The sequence below is a fragment of the Protopterus annectens genome, chromosome 8.part0, assembly GCF_019279795.1.
Source record: "Protopterus annectens isolate FY-2018-M chromosome 8.part0, PAN1.0, whole genome shotgun sequence".
Lineage (NCBI taxonomy): Eukaryota > Metazoa > Chordata > Ceratodontiformes > Protopteridae > Protopterus > Protopterus annectens.
Genome location: NC_056741.1, coordinates 1,286,808,827 through 1,286,834,264, shown reverse-complemented (window position 1 = coordinate 1,286,834,264; position 25,438 = coordinate 1,286,808,827). Strand labels below are relative to the sequence as shown.

General features: G+C 39.0%; 1 protein-coding gene across 1 annotated transcript in view; it reads right to left on the bottom strand.

The window, feature by feature from the left end:
* The window catches only part of LOC122808461, a 448,850-nt gene that overhangs the window by 81,582 nt on the left and 341,830 nt on the right, over window positions 1-25,438 (bottom strand). Inside the window, exon 2 of the mRNA XM_044079421.1 lies at window positions 20,637-20,848. Within this exon, the coding sequence (XP_043935356.1) occupies window positions 20,637-20,848 (212 nt within the window). The remainder of the gene's footprint in view (window positions 1-20,636; window positions 20,849-25,438) is intronic.

The following is a 25,438-nucleotide window of genomic DNA, read 5'->3' as shown; positions in this document are numbered from 1 at the left end:
ACTTTGTTTTAATTGTATTTGCTGCTTTTAAATCATAACCGCTGAAATTTCAACTGTTTTTTTACTATTTTTACTGTGTTCTGATTCTTGGTTGCACTTCTAATTGATGTAGCATAGGCTATATTCAGACCTGCTGAATCTAGTTCTGGTTGTACAGACTGAGCACTAAATCAGGAAATCTTTTGTTGGAGAGCCCCCCCCCCCATGCCCTTTTAGGAGGAAGGGACAGATTGTACTGATCTAACTGAAGGTTACTGAAACAGGGCTCAGTTTTAATTGTATGTGCTGCATTTAAATCATATCCACTGCAATTTTAACTGTTTTTTTTACTGTTTTTACTGTGTTCTGATTCTTGGTTGCACTTTTAGTTGCTATAGCATAGGCCAGCTTCAAACCTGCTGAATCTAGTTCTAGTTGTACAGATTGAGCACTAAATCAGGAAATCATTTGTTGGAGAGGTCCCCCTGTGCCCTTGTAGGAGGAAGTTACAGTTTGGAATGCTCTAATTGAAGGTTACTGTAACAGGGCTCAGTTTTGAGCTTTAGGATTGGTTAATTTTCTTCCAATAGTTTGCTCTTGTTTGTTATAAAAGCCACCCATTTGCGTGGGTTTGTGCTTGTTTTTAACTCAGCTCGTGTGATTTTGATGACCTGCCTCTGCTCCACTGAACTTCCAAAACTACTGTGTGATCAACGAACACTCTACTCAGTAACAGGTCTAAACCTGGCATTACGAGATTCTAACTACCCTTGTTTCTTCTGCCAACCTGGTTGATATGGGTCACCTGAGGCAGTGTAGCAGCTGCCTCATACACAGACAACCCTCTACTACTAAATCTCTCTAGTATGGAGTGAGAGAGATGCATCTACACCAAGAAGCTGGAATCCCTCCTCTCTCTCTCATGCACCAAACAATAACACAGAAGTGGCTGTCAGCTCACACACAACTCTTACACAAAGCACACATACCACAACTCATACACAAAGCTTGAACTCAACACATAGACCATCATACGTGGTGGTACCCTCCAAAAATTTACCTAAACACAAGGGACCTCCTAAGCACAAGGCTAATATACTTTAGACAGCACCCATAGTACTCAAAACACAACACCACCAGTGTTTCACCAACTAGGCTCTTAAGGCACAACACACCCAAACCCAGTTATTGGAGATTCTATAGTGAGACACACTGACATCCCACTCACCAGTTTGGATAAGGAGAAAGTCATGGTCAGCTGTCTGGTGCCAGGATTTGTCAGATCACACATACACTCAAGTCACTCAACAACAAGTACTGTTATGACTCAGTCATAGTTCATGTTGGTGTGAACGACTTGAGACGTACCCCAGTGGACTATATGAAGAGAAACATAACTGAGCTCTCTGAATGTATGCCCCAGGCAGGTATGTCCCTAGCCTTGAGCAGCATTTTACCCTCACCTAGAAGGATGCCACAATATAAACAAAAAAATGATTGATTTTAATAATTGGCTTAATTTCTGTTGTCATTCAAGGGGATCCAGCTTCTGTCAGCTTGGGATGACATGGTTGATAGACCTTGCTACTTTAGATGGTTTGCACCTGGCACCTCTGGGCTTTTGGCTGCTGGCTAAGGCTCTTGCCTCCCCCACAGTGCCTTTTTTAGGCAAGGTCTCAAAAACTAAACTTCCAATGTGAAAATATCCAGCACAAGCAAAATAAGGGTTATGCTGCTGAACGCTAGGAGTTTAAACCAAAAGCTGCACTCTCTGGAAGCATTCCTTTCCTTGGATGATGTAGACATTTGTGCAGTCACAGAAACCTGGTTCAAGGCCACAGAGAGTACCCCAGCCTTGAAAGGCTACAATGGCTTCCACACCTTCAGAATGCAAAATTAAAGTGTGAGAACCAAAGGTGGTGGAGTATCTATCTACATTAAAGTTAAATACCCCTCCAGACTGGTTAGGCAAGATAACTCTGTGGAGCTACTCCAAGTTCAGATTACCGTGTGTAAGAGCCCCCTTCAAGTCACTGCTAGTTACAGGTCCCCCTCCATGAACCAAGATGCTCATGTGGCTTATTTGGCTTTACTTGAGTCAATCAAAATACAATCTCACATTCTTGTCATGGGGGATTTTAACTACCCTACCACCAACTGGGTAACCTATATGAAGCCATATTTACTTGCACAAAAGTTCCTTGACTTTGTTAACTCAAATGCCCTGGAACAAACTGTACAAAATCCGAAAAAGGGCGCAAATATACTTGACCTGGTTCTCACCAACATGAGAGACCATTGCACAAGTGTAGGACCCTCATCAATAAAATCTGATCACAAGTCAGTCACTTTTGAAGTGAAGTCAGACTAAAAAACTTCACCAAAGCCAACTACACCCTCCTAGGGGTTGGCATAAATTATTTCCAAGCCCCATTCCCCACAGATGGTCTTTGCAACTATACTAAAGTATACTCTGATGCCTTGTACCAACACTTATACAAATGTATAGACTCAGCTTTGCAGGACAGGACCAAAGTAAGAGTCTCAAGAAAAAACAACCCTGGTGGGCATCTCACATAAATAAACTATACAACAAGCAAAAGTAGTTGTTGTCTAAGAATACCAAAGGGGTGTCCCAGCACTGGAAAAGTACCCTCCTAAGTCTAAATAAACAAATAAGACAACTTTAAAATCCTGTAAGGGTAACTTCAAGAAAAATTTTGCAAACACTGCCAAGGAAAATCATAAGGCTTTCTTCGGCTACATCTGTTGCCTAAAAGGCAAGACCCAGACGTGTGCTGAACTAGTGACAAATGATATCACACACACTGATCCTGCAGAAATTGCTAACCTACTAGTGGACTGGTTTGGTGAAAATTTCTCCCCTTCGTCTCCTCCAAACATATAACAAACCATACCTTCAACAGCTCCCCCACCCTATATATCTAAAGAATAGGTCATCAAAGCTCTGTCTAAGGCAAAAAAACACAGCCTCTGTGGGTCCTGATGGCATCCCAGGCTGCATTTTAAACAAACTAAAACAGGAATTAGCAACCACCTTAGGTACCCTATTTAACCACAGTCTGAATACAGGATTCGTTCCAGTTGAATGGAAAACCATGACTGTTATCCCCCTCCACAGGGGCAGCTTAGCAACAGATCTAGGTAATTATAGACCCATAAGCCTGTCTAGCCTTATCTGCAAGGCCATGGAACGTATCATCATGGACCTCATAAATAAAGTTATAGATGACCTCCAAACCCTTGATCCAACCTAGTTTGGCTTTGTAAAGGGTCGATCATTCCTGTTAAACCTACTAGACTTCTTCGAGAATGTGACCAGGGCAATAGATGAGGGCAAATCTGTGCACACAGCATATCTGGACTTGGCAAAGACCTTTGACATAATCCCTCATTCAGGCATTATTGACAAACTCACCCACCTAAATGTCAACCCCTTTGTTGTTAAGTGGGTCACAAACTGGCTCTCTAACCGTGCACATGCTATCAAAGGGGGTGACTCCACCTCAGCCAGCAGGCCTGTCACCAGTGGGGTTCCACAAGGGTCAATACTGGACCCCCTTTTGTTTGGTATTTACTTCTCGGAAGTTCAGGCCAAAACAAAGGGGCTGTGACTGACCAAGTTTGCTAACGACTGCAAACTTGGCGCAATTGTGGACTCCCCAAATGATGTCAGTGTTCTCCAAGAGGAGCTTATAAAGACGAACGATTGGTGCCACAGCCATGGACTCAAAGTAAATGGAAAAAATGCATCATCGTTCCCTTCGGTAAAAGCAATGTCCCTACTAACTATCAAATAAACAATAATAACACCTTAAGTATGAACACTGTAGTGAGGCATTTGGGCACACAAGTAGACTGTGACCTAAACTTTGACCACCACATGTCCACTGTAGTAAGAAAGACATTCTACTTCACACATTTGATTAGCAAAGGCATAACCTCTAGAACAAAAGAGGTTATAATCCCCCTATATTCATCCCTTATCAGGCCCATAATTGAGTACAACGCTCCCTTTGGTATGTACCATACCAAGCACCTGCAGCAAATGCAGAGACCCCAGGGATTTTTAACTAAGAAGAAACAGGGTCTTCAGCACATGCTTACACAGGCAGAATGAAATCTTTGTCACTGTACTCAGTAGCATATAGACTGCTTAGGGGAGACTTCTGCCTGGCTTACAATGCAGTCTCTGACCACAACCTGATGAAGTTGCTGCACATCGATATGTCAAATGAGATTAGAATTACCAGCTCCAGTGACCTAAATCTGGCCTGCAATTTAAATAGGACATGCCGGAGAGACAAATTCATCTCACAGAGATTGCCACTTCTCTGGAATAGGCTACCAATTCATGCTAAGCAAAGCACCTCTATGACTGTTGAAAAGGAGCCTGTATGAATGGATGGGAAACAGCAAATTCTTGCTGGGAATAGCTCCCACATCCCTCTTAGATATGGGCAGTCATTACTAATAATCTTAAGCACAGGTGTAATAGGCTAGGTTTAAAATAACCCTCGGGTCAATAGTCTAGTAACCTTCTATAAACCTGTACTTATTCTGTAGTTAAGTATTAAAATTCTTTTTTTTTTCCTGTTCTTTTGTATGGGTACTGGTAGTAGGATTGTATATGTTAGTTGTGTCATTCTTTTGCTTGTATGTTTTGTTTTACCTCTGTATGTAATCTCAAGAAAGAACTGAGCCGTGGAATTTCATTTAGGCTAAACGTTTGGTCTTAAATGACAATAAAGTTTACTTTGAATCTTGAAAACTGGAAAGGGTGGAAATTCATACAAGAGCATTCCCAACCATTGGAATGCTACAGCATCTGGCTTTCAAGCACTGCTGCAAGGATGTCTTTGAAAGGAAGCAAACAGATCTATTTAAGGTGTTCCCACATCTGGATCAAGTCCTAAAAAACTTCGACATGGAGCTTCCACTCATGAAGGTCTGGCCAGGATCTGCTTAGTCTCTCTGCCCCTGTGTTTTGCTCCAACAGAATGTAAGGGTCAGAAAATGCAGGGGAGGCAGCTTCCAGGCCATCAGTGTCAGCCAGCAAAGAGGGTTATGATCTTGTACCCCCTTACTTCTGCAGGTACTACATCAAGGTAATGATGTCTGTGACCAACAGAAGAGTACACAGTCCGTAAGCAGTGAAGAACACTTAAGACATGAATCAGTGCCAACATCTGATTTACATTTATGTGCTTTGGAGTGTCCTGAGGACCTCAAAAGCACTGCACGTAAACTCCCATGGACATTTCTTCCCATGCAAAATTGGAAGAATCTGTCTGGACAGATTGGACTCAGGTCTGAAGAGAGAGAAAGGGTGTTCTGGTCTCAGAGACAGTTGATCCCTCCAACACTGCAGTTCCTGTTTCACAAATCCCAGTACCACTACCTGGAAGTCAAAGGAATGAAGATGCTGGGTCCAAACATTCTTCAAGTGCCAATGAATTTTTCTCATGTGTAGTCTGGTTAGTAAGGACTTCCATTTCAAAGCCCAGGTGGGAAAGGAGGGGTGCGACCTTGTTTAAGGAGTACAAGCACATAGATACAGAATCTGCACAAACCAGTATGTCATCTAAATAAGGAAAGATGTGGATATCTATAGGGTTCTGCAATAGGCAACCACTGGGGCCAGACACTTTACAAACATTCAAGGTGCAGTTGATAGCCCAAAGGATAATACAGAAAACTGATAATGTAAGCCAGACTTACCAAATATCAAACATTTTCTGAAATTGGGTACAACAGGGTGAAAGAGTGGTCTGGAACCAACACCAGGACCAACTGCAAGGTGAGCATCTTGAATTTTGGAACTCTTACAAAGTTGATTAAAAATGAAAAATTTACAATAGGTCTTCAGGAATGCTCCTTTTTTGAAACCAAAAAGATTCTTGAGTAAAATCCTTTATCTTTATGTATCATAGGCACTGATTCTATAATCCCTACTTCTGCCACATGATGGAGGAAACAGCACTGTGTGGTCTGGGGGGGGGGGGGGTGTGGAGGAATTCCCTTGAAAGGCGGAGGATTTTTTGTCCACTGCCAAATGTAGCCTCTTTGAATTATTCTCAGAACTTATTTCTTTGAGACGATTGCAGCCAGGATGCAGGGTTGACAGAGAGAGCTGGGGGGAAGGAAGAAGAGAAGTAAATGTGGGGGGGCAGGCGCTCTGTGACTTAACATAGTTACTTCTTTGAAGGTGGTGATCTTTTTTCGGAAGGAGACCTTTCTTGTTTGGTTTCAAAGAATTATCCACCTGAAATTTCCTTTTGGATCTTTGACTTTTGTTTGGCTGGGATGTTAATTTCTTCAGCCCCTTGAAGAAATATGCCTTGCTGGGGAGAATATGGGTACACGAAACATCCTAGATAAACCATGCATTAATTTGTCTCTGTCATCCCTTTGTTTGAGAATCTGTGTAAAAGAAGGCCCAAATATCAATTTAGAACTTAAAAAGTAAATTAAAAATATCCGTTTTTAACCATCAGAGAAGTTCTAAGGACGTAACCAAGCATACCATCTTAATACAACAGAAGCAGCAGCATTTCTAAAGACTGTATCTACACATTCAAGCACACCTCTTCAAATCATGTTCTGAAGCCTGTGTCAAATTAGAAACAATTTCATTCATCTAAGACTTTTGTTCTACAGGTATGGATGCAGCATATTCATCCAAACTGTACACACTATAAAATAAATGTCCACATATAACCTTGATAATTTAACAGTCTAAAATCTAGATTACTAAAAAGAAATATTGATTTGTCCTGAATATCTTACTCTTTTCCTCTATCAGGAGTACTGGATTAGAAGAAACAAAGGAGTTTCTATCTGAGCCAGCAGCTGAGAAGACTGCAGCTGGGTAAGCAGTCAACTTAAAAAAGAGACCTGTCATATCCGAGGAGACCGAATATTTTCTCTGAGCCTTTTTAGGGGCTGCTAGAACAGATACTGGTGTCCTGAAGGCAGATTTGTAAACGTCTTCCAAGAATGGTTTACTGTGCCCAGCTCTGGGGTAGTTCCTGACTGCTCCCAAGCAATAACATCACAAAATCTAGCAAACATCTGTGGAAAACTGAACACTTGTTTGGACCTAAGCTCAGCTTCACATTCAGAATGACTAGACTCGATGTCAACTAGGAAATCACCACTGTCCTCATCAGACTCCACATTATTCTCTGAAACAACAGAAAGGTATCTAGCCAAGCTAGCTCTACAGCCATGTATGGGAATTCAACCACAAGAATTGGCCATCTGCACTCTTAGCCAAAGAAACCACACATCAGCCTTGTAAACAGCCACAATACGATTCTCAGCTGTATGATAAAGCTATTTCTTTTTCTTGTGAACTTCACTGCTAAATAAAATATCTGGGGATACAGTGTTAAGTCTGTCAAGGGGTCTCTTTCCCCAGACTACTTCTGCACATAAAGGGTATGGTTCTCCCATGCAGGCACCGGATACTAGAACAGCCCTAGGAATCTGTCTAACCCCTATTGTATTGTGGCCGGCAAAACTTCACTAGAGGGAGATGGGGCAAAAGGTAAGAAGTGGTCTGCAGGCAGAGCAGTGGCCACAACAGAATCATTAACCATAGGCTGTGGTATATTTTTATTTATTTATTTATTATTTATTTATTTTAAGTTCAACCAGATTTGATGGGGGGGGGGGGCAGAGTTAGGATCCATCAAGTCAGGGGAGAGAACACTATGGTCAGTTTATTACTCTGCCTGATGTATCACAATAAGCGCTTAAAGTTTATATTAATAAATGTGTCCCCACACAACTAAACTCTACCAAGCTATGCTATTATCTCACAACAATAGCTTGAAATGTGTTCAGAATTATTTTAACACTGAAATCAGTTAAAGAATTTCCAGTGCAAAAAGTCTAAGCACGAAAGAAACCAATTTGACAAAGCAGTGTTAAAAATTAGCTCCACACAGTTTAATCACATTAAACTACCATAAATAATATTTAATAGCAATTTAAACTATATTTTTTGTAGGACTAAAAACTCCATAGTACATTCAAATAGCTTAATTAGTGGTAAAATCACAATCAGATGTTAAAAACGCACATAAAATCAGAGAACTGCAGAGTTATACATGTAGTAAATAATGTATAAATGCTATAAAATCCAAGTTCTGTAATAATTCTCAGTCAAAAGATGAAATGCAAAGCACTGTAACAGTAAAGACAGGCACAATTAATTTGTGTTTTTTGGCTGTACAGACAGCCCCTAGTGTCTAACAGCACACATACACACTGCATGTCTGAAAAGAAATGCTGAGTTTCCTCAGAAACAGTACAAAATAGTATTTGTCAAAGACAGTAGCCAAATAAACATGGCTACAAGCAGCAGTTAAAACATTTAAAGAAATAAAATATTAAAATGTTTTTAAAATAAACATAAAAATAGAAAAAGAACAATAAATCTTATAATAAAATAAGAGAGAGAGGGTCCACAAATGGGGTTTCCCTAAGCAGTAAGCCAGAAAAAAATCAGCACTGGATCCTCTGAAGGGTCGAAGAACTTTCTTATTTGGATATTAGAAAAAGACTTTACACTCAGTTCTGATGACAGCTCAAGGCTCAACATATGCTCAGCCAACCAGCTGTCACAGACAGAGAGAGAGAGAGGAGGAAGGTAGTCTGAGCTTTTGAAAGCTGGAGAGTACAGGGCTACCCTGGCAGATAACCCAAAAGCCACTAAGGCAATGAGAATGATGACCATGCATGCATCTATTCATACATACAAAGTTTTAAAGACAGGATCCAATAGAATTTGTTAGTTAAACATAAAAAAACACAGCTGGTGAACTGTACAAGTATTATAAAACTCATCACAGCAGCAAATACAAAGAGAATAGATATTTACATGAAATTCAGTAAGATGAATTAGAAATGTTTACTAGAAAGCTAGTAACTTGGAGTTAAAGGTGAGTTAAGGAGGATATCAGTGAGAGAATAAGTTAGGGGAAGGGGGAGATTGGTTAAGTTGAATATAAGATGGACGTTGGGAGTAGAATTATGTTATTATTGATTTAGCCTGGTGTACAGCAGGAACATAGCCAAACATAAGGAGACCATCAATCCTGAAAGACTGCAGAGAACTGCTCTCTTAAGTAGTAAGAAAGCTCAGAAGAGCTTGATGTTCAAACCTGACTTAGCACTCTAGTGAAATAACAGTTTGGGTGAGTGGAAAGCCCTGAAACTTTAGGAACTGGTTGGCTGTTATAAAGCTTAGGCTACTGCAGCAGTGATCATAATGATGAACATTGTCTTACAGTATATCGGGGCAAAATGCCAAAATATTTTGGTAGCTAGGGAAACACCTATGAAAGTCAGAAACTGCACAGGAGTTAGATGAAACTTTTACAATTCACATGGATCCCTAGGGATTGGGAATGTCTGCAGTAGAGCATCCTTGTTCCAGATGAGATGGTCCCAGCTGTACTATAAGCTACTAGGAGATAATGAACTGTACAGAAAAACAGCCTTTCTTCCATAGTCGCAGATACTATGGTTATGCATTTTGTGAACTCTTTGGAAACCAATATGAAATATAACTGACAATGACTAGCTCCTACACAAAAGAGGACTCATCTTGATCATTCTTGGCCTTTACTTGGAGAAAAGTGCCCTAAAGATCCAAACAGCATATCCAATCTTTTCTAGTTGGTAAAACAATTAGAGACTGAAGGGTAACTAAATAAAAGGACTTTTTAGGGGTAAACATGTTTATGTCGTTTAAAGCCAGGAAAAGACATGTCCATTATCTTTTCTGCAACAAAAAGAATATGGAATAATAGACTAGCAACTACTGGTCTACTGAAATCTTCTAGGTGAGTCCTTTTTGTGAAGCATCACCACCTCTTTCTTTACAATGACTTTTTGGAAGGATGGCCAGAAAGAGAGGAGACTGGATGGGGAGGGGGATGCATCAATTGTTATAGAACAGATTCTAGCTATTGTCTCCCTCACTCGTGCATCATTTGTGAGAGTAAATCAAGCTTAGGTATTGAAGGAGCACCTGCAACAGCCACCTCTTTCCATGGGTCCTCAGCCTACAGGTCAAGACTTCTTTAGACTACCCTAGAGATGTTCTGCAGCCACCTGGTAGCACCCAGAACACTATCCTTCAGACCACTGTCCTTTCTGAGAACCAGGAGGAGAGAGCTGCTTCTTCTTCTTCTGTGGGGAATACTACTAACCCCCTAACCGGCACCCATGGAACCAAGGTCTCTGCTGTCTTGTCTGTAACTGAGGAAATAATTAGTATAGAGCGTGGAATCTCATTCTGTAGCTGTAAGAGGTTGTGCCTTTTCCTTCACAGACTTGACGGAACTGCTCAAGAATCACCTACTTCTGGGTTGAACAGCATGAAACCCCTGATTTTGGGGGGGGGGGGTTAGTCCATAAGACATGCATTGATATAATTGGTTAAAGTAATAAAATGGAGCCAGATGTCCGACAATTAGGCAATACCAAATACTATTATCCTGACTCTTTTGCTGCATTAAGTACTAGAGACCAACTGATAACTCTACATGCTGCCGGAGACTGCACTTCGCCCATTTCTTTGAATTTAACTAACACTTACATTCATGTAGAGTGCAGTCTTCAAGGTCTCACTACCGAAACAACATCTGATTTAGACAGATTAATACTATCCAAATCAAGATAAAGGCTGCACATATCCAAAGCTCAAGATTCTATCAAGAAGATGGCTTGCTGGAGACTAAAGACTGGTGTACTTCTTCCTGGCCATTGCAAACATCAAGTTCAACTTTAGGGTCTCCACCCAAATAGACCAATCACACAACGGACAGATAATCCACTTTTCTGGGGATTAGGGCTACAGTATCACAGTTTTGTCAGGTTTTCTGGATTATATCTTGGAAGGTATCCACTATGAGTAGAATGACCTGACTGGATTGCTCCATGACCCAGCAAGTCTTCCAGAGCCTACTCTGAAGGAATGGAATGAAATCAGTGGGACATCCTACCACCCACATTAATTTTAATATTTCCCCAAACTTTAGGTGATTAGGTAAAGATAAGGGAGGCACTTCTGTTCCTCTTTTTTATACAAGTCTTTTAAAATTTGGTCAAACTTTGATCACTATTGTTTAAAAAAATCTTCTTTCTTCAGCCTGTTTGGTCAGAGTACAGTTACACCCCATGGATTTGGCTGTCTATTTGGATACAGCAGTGGCTGAGAAAAAACATAGGTGAAATCAGGAGCTGGGCCTGGAAGCACAGTCTGTACTCAAACGAATCTCACAGGAGGTTAGTGGGGCTGAATGTTAGAGGCCTGATAAACTGGATTAAACACAGCTGGCAAGATAGCAGACACCAGCTGGATTAAAACTGTAGCCCTTGTAAAAATGGACTTGGGTAGAAGCTTCTTGCATAATTATGTCAGTAAGGCAGGTACCTGAGGATGGATACCACTTCCACTGACACCAGATGGACTGATATCGGACAACCAAACATCAAGAAACTTAAGAGACATGGCAAAGCCATAAGGCTAAAAGGGCCTGCACCAGAGACACCAAAGTCAAACCACCATGGAGGCGGGGGGAGTGTCAGTGGAGACAACCCTGTATAGGGGCAATGAGAATAACTGATGCAAGGGTGCAAATAAGTTGAGTCTGTTACCTCAAAGCATTCAGTAACAGCCACTAGCCTATAATAATCAGTCTCCTGAATTGAGATGGGCAGACACCTGATAAGAATTGGGAAGCTGTCTGTAGTGCTTCCACAGAACAGGAGGCAGCAGTTGAAGAAACTACTGTTTCAGGAAAAGAAGAGGGTAGTTTTTAAGGCCTCAGTCTGGTGACAGAGTTCACCTACTGTTAAGGATGGGAAATCCTTATTAAGAGTGCTTCGCTATGAACTTTAGTAATTGAAAATCTTTGTTTTTAGTGGAGTGAGGCTCCTTATGTAGTTCCTCCAGCTTCACTTTCTGCCTATGATATTCTGGTCTTTTAGGAGGGGAACTGATGACCTTAGTAAAAAGTTCTGCCTTGACACACTAAAGTCTCCCAAACATTAAATAATACAAATTAATTTTAATATGTTAACCAGGTAAGAGAAATGGTCCTTTTCAACCCAGACTCAAGACACACAGGTAAGGTAAATTTAATATATGGATAATAAAACCCTGCAGACACAGCATCTTGTCAAGAAATGGTAGTAAACAAAATATATCCTGCAGACAACCTAAGTATCAGTTTGCTACTGGGTAACATATTTAACAAAGTCATCCCAACAGTAAAAGCCTGTATGCCAAAATATTAAATAAAATAATAAGCAACAACTCTCACAAACTGATGAAGGAAGACTGAGGTGTGAAAAAGTGAACACGATCTCAGGAAATGGCACTATAGCAGCCAGCACCATTAAACACATTTCTTTTTTTTTACACCTTTATTAAATTATCACTTGTGACACAGGCAACCTTACATTTATACAAAAGTAATCACACCATATTAACAAGTTAACATTTACAAACGGTAAACATCACATATATTGTTACATGTCATATAATCAAATCAACATTACATAAATTGTTCAATTCCTGACTTCTCTTAAACCTTATTCCTCCTCCAAAATATTTTTCCGCATGTATTTTTCCCACGATTTCCATTTTTTTCCCTATGTAATTACTCCTATTATTTTGTAAATATCACACTTCTTCTTTTATCTCCATTATAATATATACTACTTCAAGCATAGTTGGCTTGGATTCTGATTTCAGTTTTCTAGTAACTGCTTTTTTTGGTAATCACCAGAATTAAACTCAACAAGGCCTTATGCTTAGGCAATTCAGATCCTGTATCCCAGCTCAAAAAAAATAATTTGCTTAGTTAACACTCATTTGCTCACCCAGTATTCCTAACAGAGTACTCTGTAGGGAATTTTTAAAGTCTGCCAGTTCATTTCACTCCGAGATATACTCCCAGATACCTCTTTCTCTCCCATTACACTTCCAAAATGTGCTATACACCTGAGGAAAAAGTATGGGGTATGACAGTATCTATGCAAATACTTCCAGGCAAAAATCTTAAATCATCTAGATTTTGTTGCACATTTTGGAGCCATATATATGCCCTCTCTTCTCAATCTTTTCTGACTCTTCTGATTTGTTCCTATAGTTATCACGCAATATTTTATATGCTCTACTAATTATTCCTTTTTTAACAGCTGCTTCTATCTAGATTCAATTAAAAACTCAATGAGTGCAGGTCTTTCATTTAGGATTCCTCATTCTTTTCTCTGTCTATACTCTTGATATCAATCCTTGTCAGGGAAGGCAATAACTAGCTTGCAATCCAAATGTTTTCTTGGCTTCTTCCCATTCCATTACCCTTTCCTCTCAAATTATTTTTTCCCAATACCTTGGTTCCTTTGCTAGCTTCTTCCAATAAATTAAATACCCCTCCTGCCTATTCTATGTACCCCTAACGGCAGTCAACCCTATTGGCTTAGTTCTTAGCATATATTGTGCTACTTTATGAATATAATATTCTTCTTAAGGATCTGCATCCAAAATCCTATTCTTTCCTTATTTCTTGAATTAAACCCCCCCCCCGCTTCATCATCATCTTTTCCATACTGAATTGTAGCTTTCTGCTTGTGCTGTGTTATGTATAAAAGAGCCTCAACTGCTCTAAAACATTCCTTCAAATCAAGCAGTCCTAAGCCTCTTTGTTCTAAAGGGAGGATCATCTTATCCGATTTAACTCTTGCCCTCTTTCCCTCCCAGATAAAATCATTCAACTCTTTATTAACTACTACCCACAATTTCTCCTCTGGATGATAAAAATATGCCTAACCAGTGTTTACAATAAAAGGATTAAAAACATTTTTACTACTTGTATCTTGCTATCTATATCTATATGCAAGAGCTTCCAGTTTCTCACTTTTTGTATTATCTTTTGTTTAGTCTCTTCCCACATATCCTTAGCTGCCATAATAGAATCTTTTTAATCCATACTCCTAAATACTTCATTTTATTATGGTCCCATAAATATGAGTATTGCTGAACCAATTCATGTGTGGGTACATAGTTTACACCTATAGCCTTTGTTTTATCTTCATAAATTTTATATCCCGAAATAAAGGAACTGTCTCACAACACTGAGATATCTTTTTCTGGTTTCATCAGGTACAAAATAATATCATCTGCAAATAAAGCCAACTTTGCTTGAACACCATACCATGAATTTCTGAGCCCTTTGCCAATGGTTCTAAATTTAAAGCAAATAAAAGAGAAAGGACAAACCCCCTGCTTGGTTACTTTGTTCAGAGGACTAATGAGACAGGAACCCTCCACTATGATTTTTGCTTCTGATCCCTCATATATCCTTCTAATTAACATTATTATTGTATCAGGAAATGCAAATGTTTCTTTTGTCCTACTCATAAAATCGCAGCTTACTCTGCCGAATGTTTCTCTGCATTAAGACCCACCGAAAATGGTAGCACTTTCTTATGTTCTGCTTCCCTCTGGATCATCACTGTTCTATTAATAGTGTCAAATGGTTGCCTCCCCACTGCAAAACCACACCCATCCATATCTATCAATTTTGGCATCACCTTTGCCATTATAGATATACTTTATAATCATGGTTTAAAACTGTAATGGGCCGAGATGATGCTGGATCAGATGGGCCTTTACCACCTTTAGGTATTACACCCACCACTGCTTTTTACAGGATATTCATGTCTCCCTCCTCCTATAATACTGCTACACAAAACCTTCCGGATCTTTATCACTTTCTTCCATCATAACTTCCAAACATCCACCATAATACCATCTGTTCCTGGAGACTTTCTTGCAAATTAGTTATGCATCACCACTTTTATCTCCTGTCGTCCTATCTTAACTGTTAGTTGTTAAGCCTCATCTACATCTAACCTTGGCAAATTTAAGTCTTCCATAAATATTTCCATTTGTGCTTTTTCTTGATTTCCTCACTTATCTGCTTTACAAAAATTTCATAAAATTTCCAAAATATCTTGAATATCTCTATAGGATCTCAGGGAACCTATAACAAGAAAAATAACCAAAGTCTGGCAGCAACACTTTCTACTTTCTGTTGTCTAATGGCAGCATTAAACACCTTAATCCTTTTTCAAAGAGTAAAAGTAATGTACCACTCTACAACAACAGCATGCTAAATGGGCAACAATGGATGCTAGCAGCCTGAGAAAATTGTGTATGCCAAATCAGTCCTACCACCAGTGTCATCAGTCTTTTATGATTCAGCAGCCACAGCTGTTCAACATCACATCATAATATTCAGATTTCAGTCATCACAGTAATCACTAGAAAAAAAAACACTGTCATTAAAGCCTAATCAGCATGAATATAGTTCAATTACATCTACAATAAAAGTAACACACAACTCTTAAGAGTGAATGCATCAAATCTGTGTTGATCTGGATTTGAGTACAGCAGCAGGTGGCCCTATACTACCAAGATCTGCTGTAAGGACACATGCAAGTTTAGCAACTAGAATGATAAAATAACTGTGAAAGGAAACAATTTTTTCAAGAAATACTCTAACTATGTAAAGGCTGGATACTCCACTAAATCATCCATCCTTGTGTGTGTCAACAGTTGGATGCTCTACTAAATCATCTGTCCTCATGCGCATTAATGGCAGGCTACTCTACTAAACTATTTGTATTCTTTAAATATGTCAAATCTGGATGCTCTACTAAATCATCCTTCCTCATGTGCATTAATGGTTGGATACTCTACTAAATCATTCACCCTCGTGTGGATCAACAGCTGGATGCTCTACTAAATCATCTGTCCTCGTTTGCATTAATGGCTGAATACTCTACTAAATCATTTGTCCTTATGTGCGTCAACAGCTGGATGCTCTACAAGATCATCAAGTTGTTACGTGCATCAACAGCTGGATGCTTTAGCAAATCATCTGTCCTCGTGTTCATTAATGTCTGGATACTCTACTAAATTATTTTTGTCCTCGTGTGCATCAATGACTAGATGCTCTACTAAATCATGTGTCCTTGTGTGTATCAACAGCTGGATACGCTGCTAAATCATCTGTCCTCATATTATATCTCAACCTCTAAGCACAAGAATTCTGGATACTGTGACTCTATTTTTGCCCAACACCCAAAATCAGGAACAATTTTTTAATATTGCTCTTAGAAAGTTGCTAGAAGAACAGACTTTGCATTTGCATGCATTTTCTGGAGAATACAAAGTCTGAAATTCAAATATCTTTCATTATTTAGGACTTCAATCCTTAACGATGTTCTGGAAAACTATACATTTTATGAAAAACAAACCAGGAATATGAGGCAAAAATCTGGGTATTTTGCAAAATTCGGCACTAGTGAGAGGTATACCTCATGTGCATCAAAAAAGCAGAAGATAGTACAGCCTGGGCACCATCTACTTTAGGAATGGGTCCAGACAAGAGGGCGGAATGCAATACTGCCTAGAAGAAAAAGTTGCCAAGCTGTTGTAATGCTGTTGAGGCAAAAGTCCTACCTACAGCTATAGTGTTTCAAAGCAAGGCAGAAATATCCACCTATACTATGGTAACGTCAGACTGAACCATCCAATTATAAGGGGTACCATCCTTGACAGTTACAAAAAAGTCAGCTGAAGCATGCTCTTGTCAAAAGAAATGCAATAAACAAATCAGCCTTCAACTATGCAGCTGTCCATATCATGTTGAGTCCAGTCAATACAGGAAAAAGAATGTGACAAAGCAGTCAGATACTTGGTATTGTTTCACAATTAAATTACAGCAGGATTATGATATGTGGAATCTCTGATGCACAACAATCCATTATTTGCACTCTAATAGAGATGTGAACTACAACTATAAGGTTGCAAGTAATACTCAAAAGAACATCACTACAGTAATTAACTTTAGTTCCATAGTTTACAGAGAGAAAATTCTTACTATGACACTGTCAAGCCAGGGTCGATTACTAGCCCAAGCAATGATGGAGCTAGTTAAAGTATACAAAGAAATCATGAAGCACAGCCTTCTTGATTCTATGTTTCTCCCTCTGGAGGAGACAGCAGTTGGGTGAATGTCTAGAATGCAGACTTTACATTAAAAGCTCTGATGGACATTGGGAGATTAATGGAGATGTTTTGCCTTTCAGAGCACAGAGTGACTGGGGAAGTGGAAGTTAACCCCATCACATATACCCATAGTAAGTCATCCCCTGGGATGTTGTGGGCATGTACAGTGGGTAAATTGTAGGCTTAAACAGAACACCCAGACTCTGTGAGCAGCATTACAGCAATGCTCCTGCTACTTCATCCTGAATCCTGAGAGGAATAAGTAAGACAGGTCTCTCACCACACAAGACAACGAATGAGTCAACTGACTAAGCAGAACAAAGGATTGATGGTGAAAAAAAAATGGAAAAAAAAAATTACAGCCTGGTTAGTCAGCTCTTTGGTTTAGAGGAATAAATTCCGAACTGTACTCCAGATAACTAGAGTTTCAATAGCAGCCTGAGCACTGGAAGAGATGGAAGGGAAGGATGAGAAATGAATAGCTACAGTAGTAGGCTCATGACCAGCTTGCTAAAAGTCCTATCTCAGGGCAAAAGAACCACAGCAGGAAAGCAGGGTGCCAGTTTAAATATGGATGTGTGCTGCAGCTATCCAAGTTGGTGATGGTAGACCCTGTTTTTGGATATGAAGGAGTGTGCATGCACAGGGATAGAAGGGCATAGACAGGCCCAAGACTGATGCAGGTATGCACATTACCACCATGAGTGGCATTAGGGCTTAATAATAACACTCTCAGTTGTCAAGATGACAGCAAAGGCACAAGCAACCCTTATAGGTGCCTAAATGACAGCTTCCCTAGGCAGCGCTTATCTCCATATAATACTAGGTGCATCCCTCATACAGGGGAATGAAGGGCTTAGACTGAAAGAGGAAGGCTTGATGGTGAGCAGGAATGGGAGAGAAAAATTAAATGGAAAAAAAAAAATTAGGGTTCAGTTCCAGGACTTCTGTCTACAGCCTGTGACACACATATCAAATGCGGAATTATACCTAAAAAGCATTCCAATGTCCATGCCTTGCAATACTTGGGCAATGCTGTGATGAGAACTAGTGAAGCAGTCAACTTTTCAGTAGTATGTTAAATTTAAGTGCACAAGTCGGGCATTGACTGCAGAAAAAAAACATTAGTATGCATGTGCCTATACTTTAACAAAAGGTGAATAACAATTAAATTACATGAAAAGATCAGGGAACCATCAAAAGCTTCAGAATAAACATGATGATCAGTATAATTTTGTCTGAAGTACTCACCATAACAACAGATGCAAGAATAGTGGATTCACTGCTGCAGTGCAGGAAATCACTATATATGACTAGAAATTAAGCCAGAGAAATATACACTCTTTTGGTGAAATATTTTCAGTATTCAAATTACTCCTTAGATTAATGACTGTAGCCTCCAGTGGTCACCACTGGAGGGAAGCTCAATTATAAAAGGCAACATATGATATAACTTTGCGTTGTTACCTCACAGCAAGAGGTTCTCCTGTTCGATTCTCGGCTGGGCTTGGGAGTGCCTTCTGTGTGGAGTCTGCATGTCTTCCCCGCGGTTGGATAGCGTTCGAAAGACATGCGTGCGTAAATGGGCGTACCTTCGTTGAAGGTTGAGCGTCGAGCTGGCACCTCGGCATTTCGTAAAAATCTACTGCCAATCATTAGCGGACCGGAGTTCCACTGTGGCGACCCCTTACCAGGAAAAGCCAAAAAGACAAACAACAACAACATATGATATAACTTCACTCTTTTTCTGTAACCAGAAATAGGCCATCAGAGAAACTGCATTAACAAACTGTGGCAGGTTAAAGAAGGCAAACAGATAAATAGAGAATACTTATGTATGCAGTTTGCAACTGTGAGTGTGCCTGTGCCTACATATATACACACGTGTGGATATAGTATATAAACAGCTATACGCACACACACACACACACACACATACATACAGGTGTGTGTGTGTGTGTGTGTGTGTGTGTGTGTATGGGTCTGCCTCTAAATTTTGAAATTTCAAAACATCGACTTTCTTATGGTCGAGACCATAAGACTGAAGTTCTGAAACTTTGAAATTTAAATTAAAAAAATATGTAAAACAAAAATCTTTTTTTTTTTTACATTTTTGTAGGGGGCAAATTCCCCTACACCCGCCACACCCCCTGCTAATTAAATATACCAACTCTGAGATCACACTACAGCAAATAAAACGGTAAATATACTGCTATGCACTGTACATTGATCTCCATTTAAATGGTTTGAAGTTTCAAAATTTCGATCTTATGATCTCAAACATAAGAAAGCCGACATTTTGAAAGTATATATATATATATATATATATATATATATATATATATATATAAAATGTGTGTGTGTGTATATACAGACACACATACACACACACAGATATATATAAATATATATACATATATACACACACACAAATATATATGTATACATAAATACATATAGATATATATATATATGTATGGAGAATGAGAGAGTTTTTTTTAATTAAAAGAAGCAGAGTGAACACATTGTATCATGCTCTTCCCCATACAAGCCCTGAAAAAAGGTAGCCTTGGAAGTTATATGATAGTCACTGAGATTATTTATCGGTGACTTTTTCAGGAAACATCATTCATTGGGTCCAATTATAAATGAAAATACCCCCTTAGTTTTACATGATTACTCAAAAGTAGGAGAACTTTTACACTGCCAAAGAAATTTGCCAAAAATGACTACCAAGCTGGCAAAGCTAATGTCAGAGCATTTCCCTTAAGCAGCAAAAATTAAGTGGACTTTTAGGCTCATTGTGTTTTCTCTTTTATTTACTTACTTATTTATTAATTTATTGATTAACATTTCATTATTTTATAGCACATATTACCTCTAAAGTTCTTACCATGAGACTGCAAATTTGGTGATATCAATCTACTGAAAATATTTGGCCAGGCTGATCACCACAGGCTTAATTCCAAATTATATACAATACTTCCTGTAGCAATGATGTACATCATTCTGCGTTTGAGTATTTAGTCATTTTTTATCTCAGTGAAACGGCATGACAGCACTTACTACTGTAGATGTCATGTATCTGTTGCAAGATGCTGCTTAAGGGACTGCTCCATTGGATGTATTTTACTAAGACAACACAGTGTACTGACAGGAGTTAGTGAAGTCCTTAGAGCTCATAATTCACTGCTGATGTGCAAACAATGAGTGCGTGTGGCGCAGGCATGGCCGGCCTTAGGCATAAGCCAACTAGGCGGCCGCCTAGGGCGCCGCTGTAGCAGGGGCGCTTTTCCAGTATTTATTTGGTGTAGGTAGACCAGGTTGGGGGCACCTGCATGGTGTGGGGGGGCGCTGTGGAGCCCTTTTGCCTAGGTCACCAGCTGACCTAAGGCCGCTGCTGGGCGCAGGAAATAAAGTGATAATCAACAGTAGGCTACTTAACACAGCATATATTATATATCAAAGTCAAGAAAATATCCAATCACAACCCAATTCAATATCATTTTCTTAAACTTCTTTTATTACATACCAGTTTTTCAGCTATAAGTCTAGGATTTGGATGTTCATTCTCTTTTAAGTATGATAAGAATGCTGGTTTGTCCCAATGTTTTCTATGTCTGCAGGGTTCACAGCTTTTCTTTGATTCAGAGGCTCTTTCTTTGTCCGGGCGTTTCATAGGTACACTTCCCTTCCCTGTCTCAGAACGTATTTCTATGTCTGGGTCAACACTACATTCACAGTCTAAAGTGGAAAGAAAAACAGAAAGACGTTACACAGTACTAGTGATACTCTAATTTTAAAACATTTGCTTCAGTCAGCTGTCAAGGGAGCCATAAAAAAGCACAGCCCTTGTGGAAGTCTCACACAGCTTATTGAAGGGAAAAACACAAAGCCAGAGACTATAAGGTACTTCTGATCTTTTAACCTTAAAAGAGCATCCAATTCAGTCAGCTTTTAGAGGCATCATAAGACCATCACATCCAGAAAGTCAAACAATTTATTCTATTGTGCTAATAGAAAGGGGTCTATATTAGAAGCTCGAAGATCCGTTTGAGTTGAAATGGAAAAATGTGACACATATTGCACGAACTACGGAAACGGCGAATGTCCAAAATCGCGAAATTCAAAATGTCGATTTGTCATGGTTGGCCCATCTGCGGTATAACTCCGTAGGGTAAGTGTGCGATAGTTACGGACCTTAGGGTTAGGGTGCGGGTTAAGGTAAATGCATAGATAGTAATGTATGTAAGGTTTAGTGTAGGGTTAGAAGTTGGGTTTGGTTACTGTATGTATGTAGTTTATTTATTATGTTTGGGTAGGTAGTATGTAGTGGGCAGTGGGGTTGGCCGACTATGATTATTCGAGATTTAAAATTTTGCGGTTTAGGGGGTTTGGCATATTTGCGGTTCGGGCTGTATGTGTCGCTGTTGTCGTATTCGCTCAAAAGGGTTTTCGGGTTTTTAATATAGACCCAATAGAAAGCTATAAATGTCAAAAAAATCACTCAAACTAGTTGAAAAAATAAAAGTTCTACACATACTAAAATGTAAATCTACAAAAAGGTACATCTTCATAACCACTGGGACTTACGCAACAAGCATTAGGACCACTACCACAGGCATGCATTTAACGGTCAGGGTATTTACCTTACAGACACAAGGTGCAGGGTTTGATTCTCATGGTTCCCTGGGGTAACTGGCTAGGCTTGAAATGACCCACAAGGGCACTTAGCCTAGTACTAATCTATGAACTTATATAACTCTGGAACTGAGGTGAGATGAAATGGAAGCATCTAGAATTGGTAATGACTGGTTTTACCCTGATGGGCAAGTACCTTCTTGACTTATTGGTGACCATGATGTGCAAGTAGGCATCTTGGAAGTCCAAAGGGTCAATGCAGTTTCCTTGAGGATAAAGGTGCTTTCTCAATTTGCCAGAATTAACCTATTAAGTCCAACACTGTGGTATGGTTTGATTTGTTAGGTCCATGAGATTCAAAATTTGGATCAAGATCCTTTGTCTTTCTTTGAACACCAAAAAAATAACCCGGAGTAAAATCTCGATACTTTCTGGTCTGCTGGAAGGTTCTTTTTGTAAAGAGGCTGAGCATTTTCTTTGGTGCAGACATCTGATGATGCAGAGGGACATCAGGCAACTGAAAATAGTGGATATGCTTAAATCTGGAAGGGAATCTCATACCCTTTGTTTATTACTGTATGTTTCCTCCTGTCAATTTTAACAGCTTTTCATTAAGACAGCCAGAGGGAGAGATGGCCCTTGATTGGCTCCACAGAAGGACAGTGGGCAAGTTCTCAAGACTGATGTCCACTTTTGAACTGCAGCCGCATGGGATTTTTAAAGGACCCTTGCTTCTGGGGCTAGGATCTGGCTAGAAGTTGCCCTAGGAATTAAGTTTCATCCCAGCTACTTCTTGTTTGGCGTTTTGGTTGTGTGCAAAGTCAATCAAAATCAAATGAAGCCAGGCATGCTGGTGGACAGCTATGCCAGATCACCAGGCTCTGGTAGTCCCTCCACAGGGATTAAACAAAATATCACAATATGGAATAGACAAAAAACAGCAATTACAAGAGCAGGAATGACCAGGAACTAGTACAAAAACTATATTTATTATAAAATTGAGCCCTTTCGTGAACTATAACAATAAGACTTCATCAGAATAAAAATACAAATCACTCATCAAAGTTTAAATAACCCTCTCCACTTCACGTGTTTAAAATGTACCAATTACATATAAACCAGAGATTTTTATCATCCACCAATCAAACTTTGTATGAACGTAATCTAAGCACACTACTTAAAGAAACGCCATCATTTAGGCCTGGATGCATCCATGCATGTAATTTAATTTGCCATTGCTGTTCTGCATACTCCAATAGATCATCCCATGGTCCACCCCTATTATTTTTTTTGTATAACATCAAGACCAAAAAATAAACATTTATGAGAAGGATAGCCAGAGAGATGTTTAAAAAGTGCATTTGTGTCTTTTTTGTGTTTAATATCAGACAAATGTTCTTAAATTCTCTAAGTTTCCTTTTGTTTTACCCATACAGAATCTTTCACAATTTTGACACATAGCCAGTTATACTATTCCAGAGGTGTTGCAATTACAATAAAACTTAGATCTTAACACCATTAATCATAACTATGTCTTGTTCCAATATGTTCTTACATAACGAACAAAAGCCACACTTGTAAGTTCCTTTCTTTTTGTTCGTGTGACCTTGTGGTAACTCATTGTCCTGGCTCTCAAGGAATTGCTTAATAGATTTCCCCTTTTTTAGACTAATCTGGGTTCTGTCCCTAAACTCTCCACAAAATTATCAAAGCAAGAAAAACATTTTCCAATTATATTTTAAAACATTTAATATATCTGGAATATCTGTTATAAACTTAGTAACAGAACTGTCCACATATCTACAGTTATTGCCTCGTATTTGCTGGTTCAAAATTAAATTGTCGCCAGCTTTTAGAATCGGGACATAAAACCCTGTGTCTCTTTTAATTTTAACTTCCTTATAAATTTCCATAACCAGTTTCATAGGGTAACCCCTAGCCCTGAACATGAATGTTAAAATGTCACATTTCAAATAGAAAGTGTCGTCGTCCTCTGAGATCATTCCTGCCAAAAGAATGAACTGACCTTAAACTATTCCCTTCTTTTGAAAATCTGGATGACAACTATATTAGTGTAATATGCTATTAGAATACGTGGTCTTCCTATGGATATTACTAATAATTCTCTTTTTGTGTATATCTTTGGTAATGGCTAGATCTAGATAACGTATATGTGTACAATCCCAAGTGTGGTTGAACTTCAAAAAACTTGATGTCTTATTCAGGTATTGAACAGACCATTCTAATTTCTCTATCCTCACTTCCCACACGAAAAATATGTCAGCCAGAAAGCAGGCGTATAAAGACCAAGGTGGCAAAGGAATTTTTTTTTTAAATGTGCTCCTTTTCCCACTGCAACATGACTATATTTGCAAAAACAGGAGCACAAGATGCACCCATAGCCACACCTTTTTTTGTAGATAATACTGACCATCTAAGTAAACAAAGTTGTAATGAAGTACAGTTTCCATAAGAGTAAATAAGGTGTTTATCTCATCGTTCTCAATATCAGTGGAAGTCACTAAAAATTCATGGAAATAATGCAATCCTTTCTCATGGGGTATCACATTAAATAAATTAATAACATCCACTGTAAGAAAAAACATATCACTGGAAAACTTAACTTTCTTAAGTTTGCTTAAAAAATCTCATGAGTCTTGGCAAACGTGCTCAAATGACCTTAAACAGTTTTTTAATTTTGTGTCTATAAATTCTGCTAATGGGTAAGTCCTGGATTTCCCTGCATCCACGATGGGCGTCAGGGGAGGATCCCTGAGGTCCCTGTGGATTTTTGGGATACCAAAAATCGAGGATATTTTACAAATAAAAAATGGTATTCTTCTTCATTAATTTGTCCTTGTGTTAACATATCTTCTAATAATAAAATCAATCTGCCTATAAATACCATTAATAAAATTCAAGGATACTTCTTCATAGTAATCTCCATCTAAGACATGTGCATTCATCTTAGTCAAATAGTCTGTCTTTGCCATAATAACCACCCCTCCATCCTTGTCTGCCTTCATAACACAAATGTTTTTGTCATGGCCAAATTTTTTTAAACAAAGCTCATTCAGTGACTGAAAGATTACTACCAGCTTCAGGTGTTTTACATTGTAAAATTTACCTTAACTCGAATAAACAACTTTTCAAATAAAAGTAGTAATGAACCAAGGGGGGATTGAACACACTGCTTCTAACCAAAGTCCTGGAGACAAACTCTCCATCAGAATCTTTGAAATAAAGTTTTACATTCAATTTTCTCAAGAAGAGCTTAAAATCTATCTATGTCCTCAATATTCGAATGTAATGTCGGCACAAAAGAAACTCTTTACACAACAAATCTGCCACTTTGCCTCCAAATTCCCCATTGGAATAATTATAAAGGTAAAAGTCACCTTGGGTGTTGGAAACCACTTCAGGTCCTACATCTTCTAAGGGTGACTCAGTGATATCAAATAAATCCATAAATCCATTTAACGTCTCCTGTTCCCTTGATTGGGTTGCCAGTTCTGTGTTGTTCTCAACCGCTGGCTCTGGCATTGATTCTGAGCTTCACCCTGTCACAATCTCTGGTTGTGAATCCTCTCTAAATGCCATGGGTGAGCTCGTTCTAAAGGGAAATGACCTTCTTCATGGGTATCTTCTACTTCTATGTTCTGATTGGTTAAACTAGTAACTTCACGGCCAACT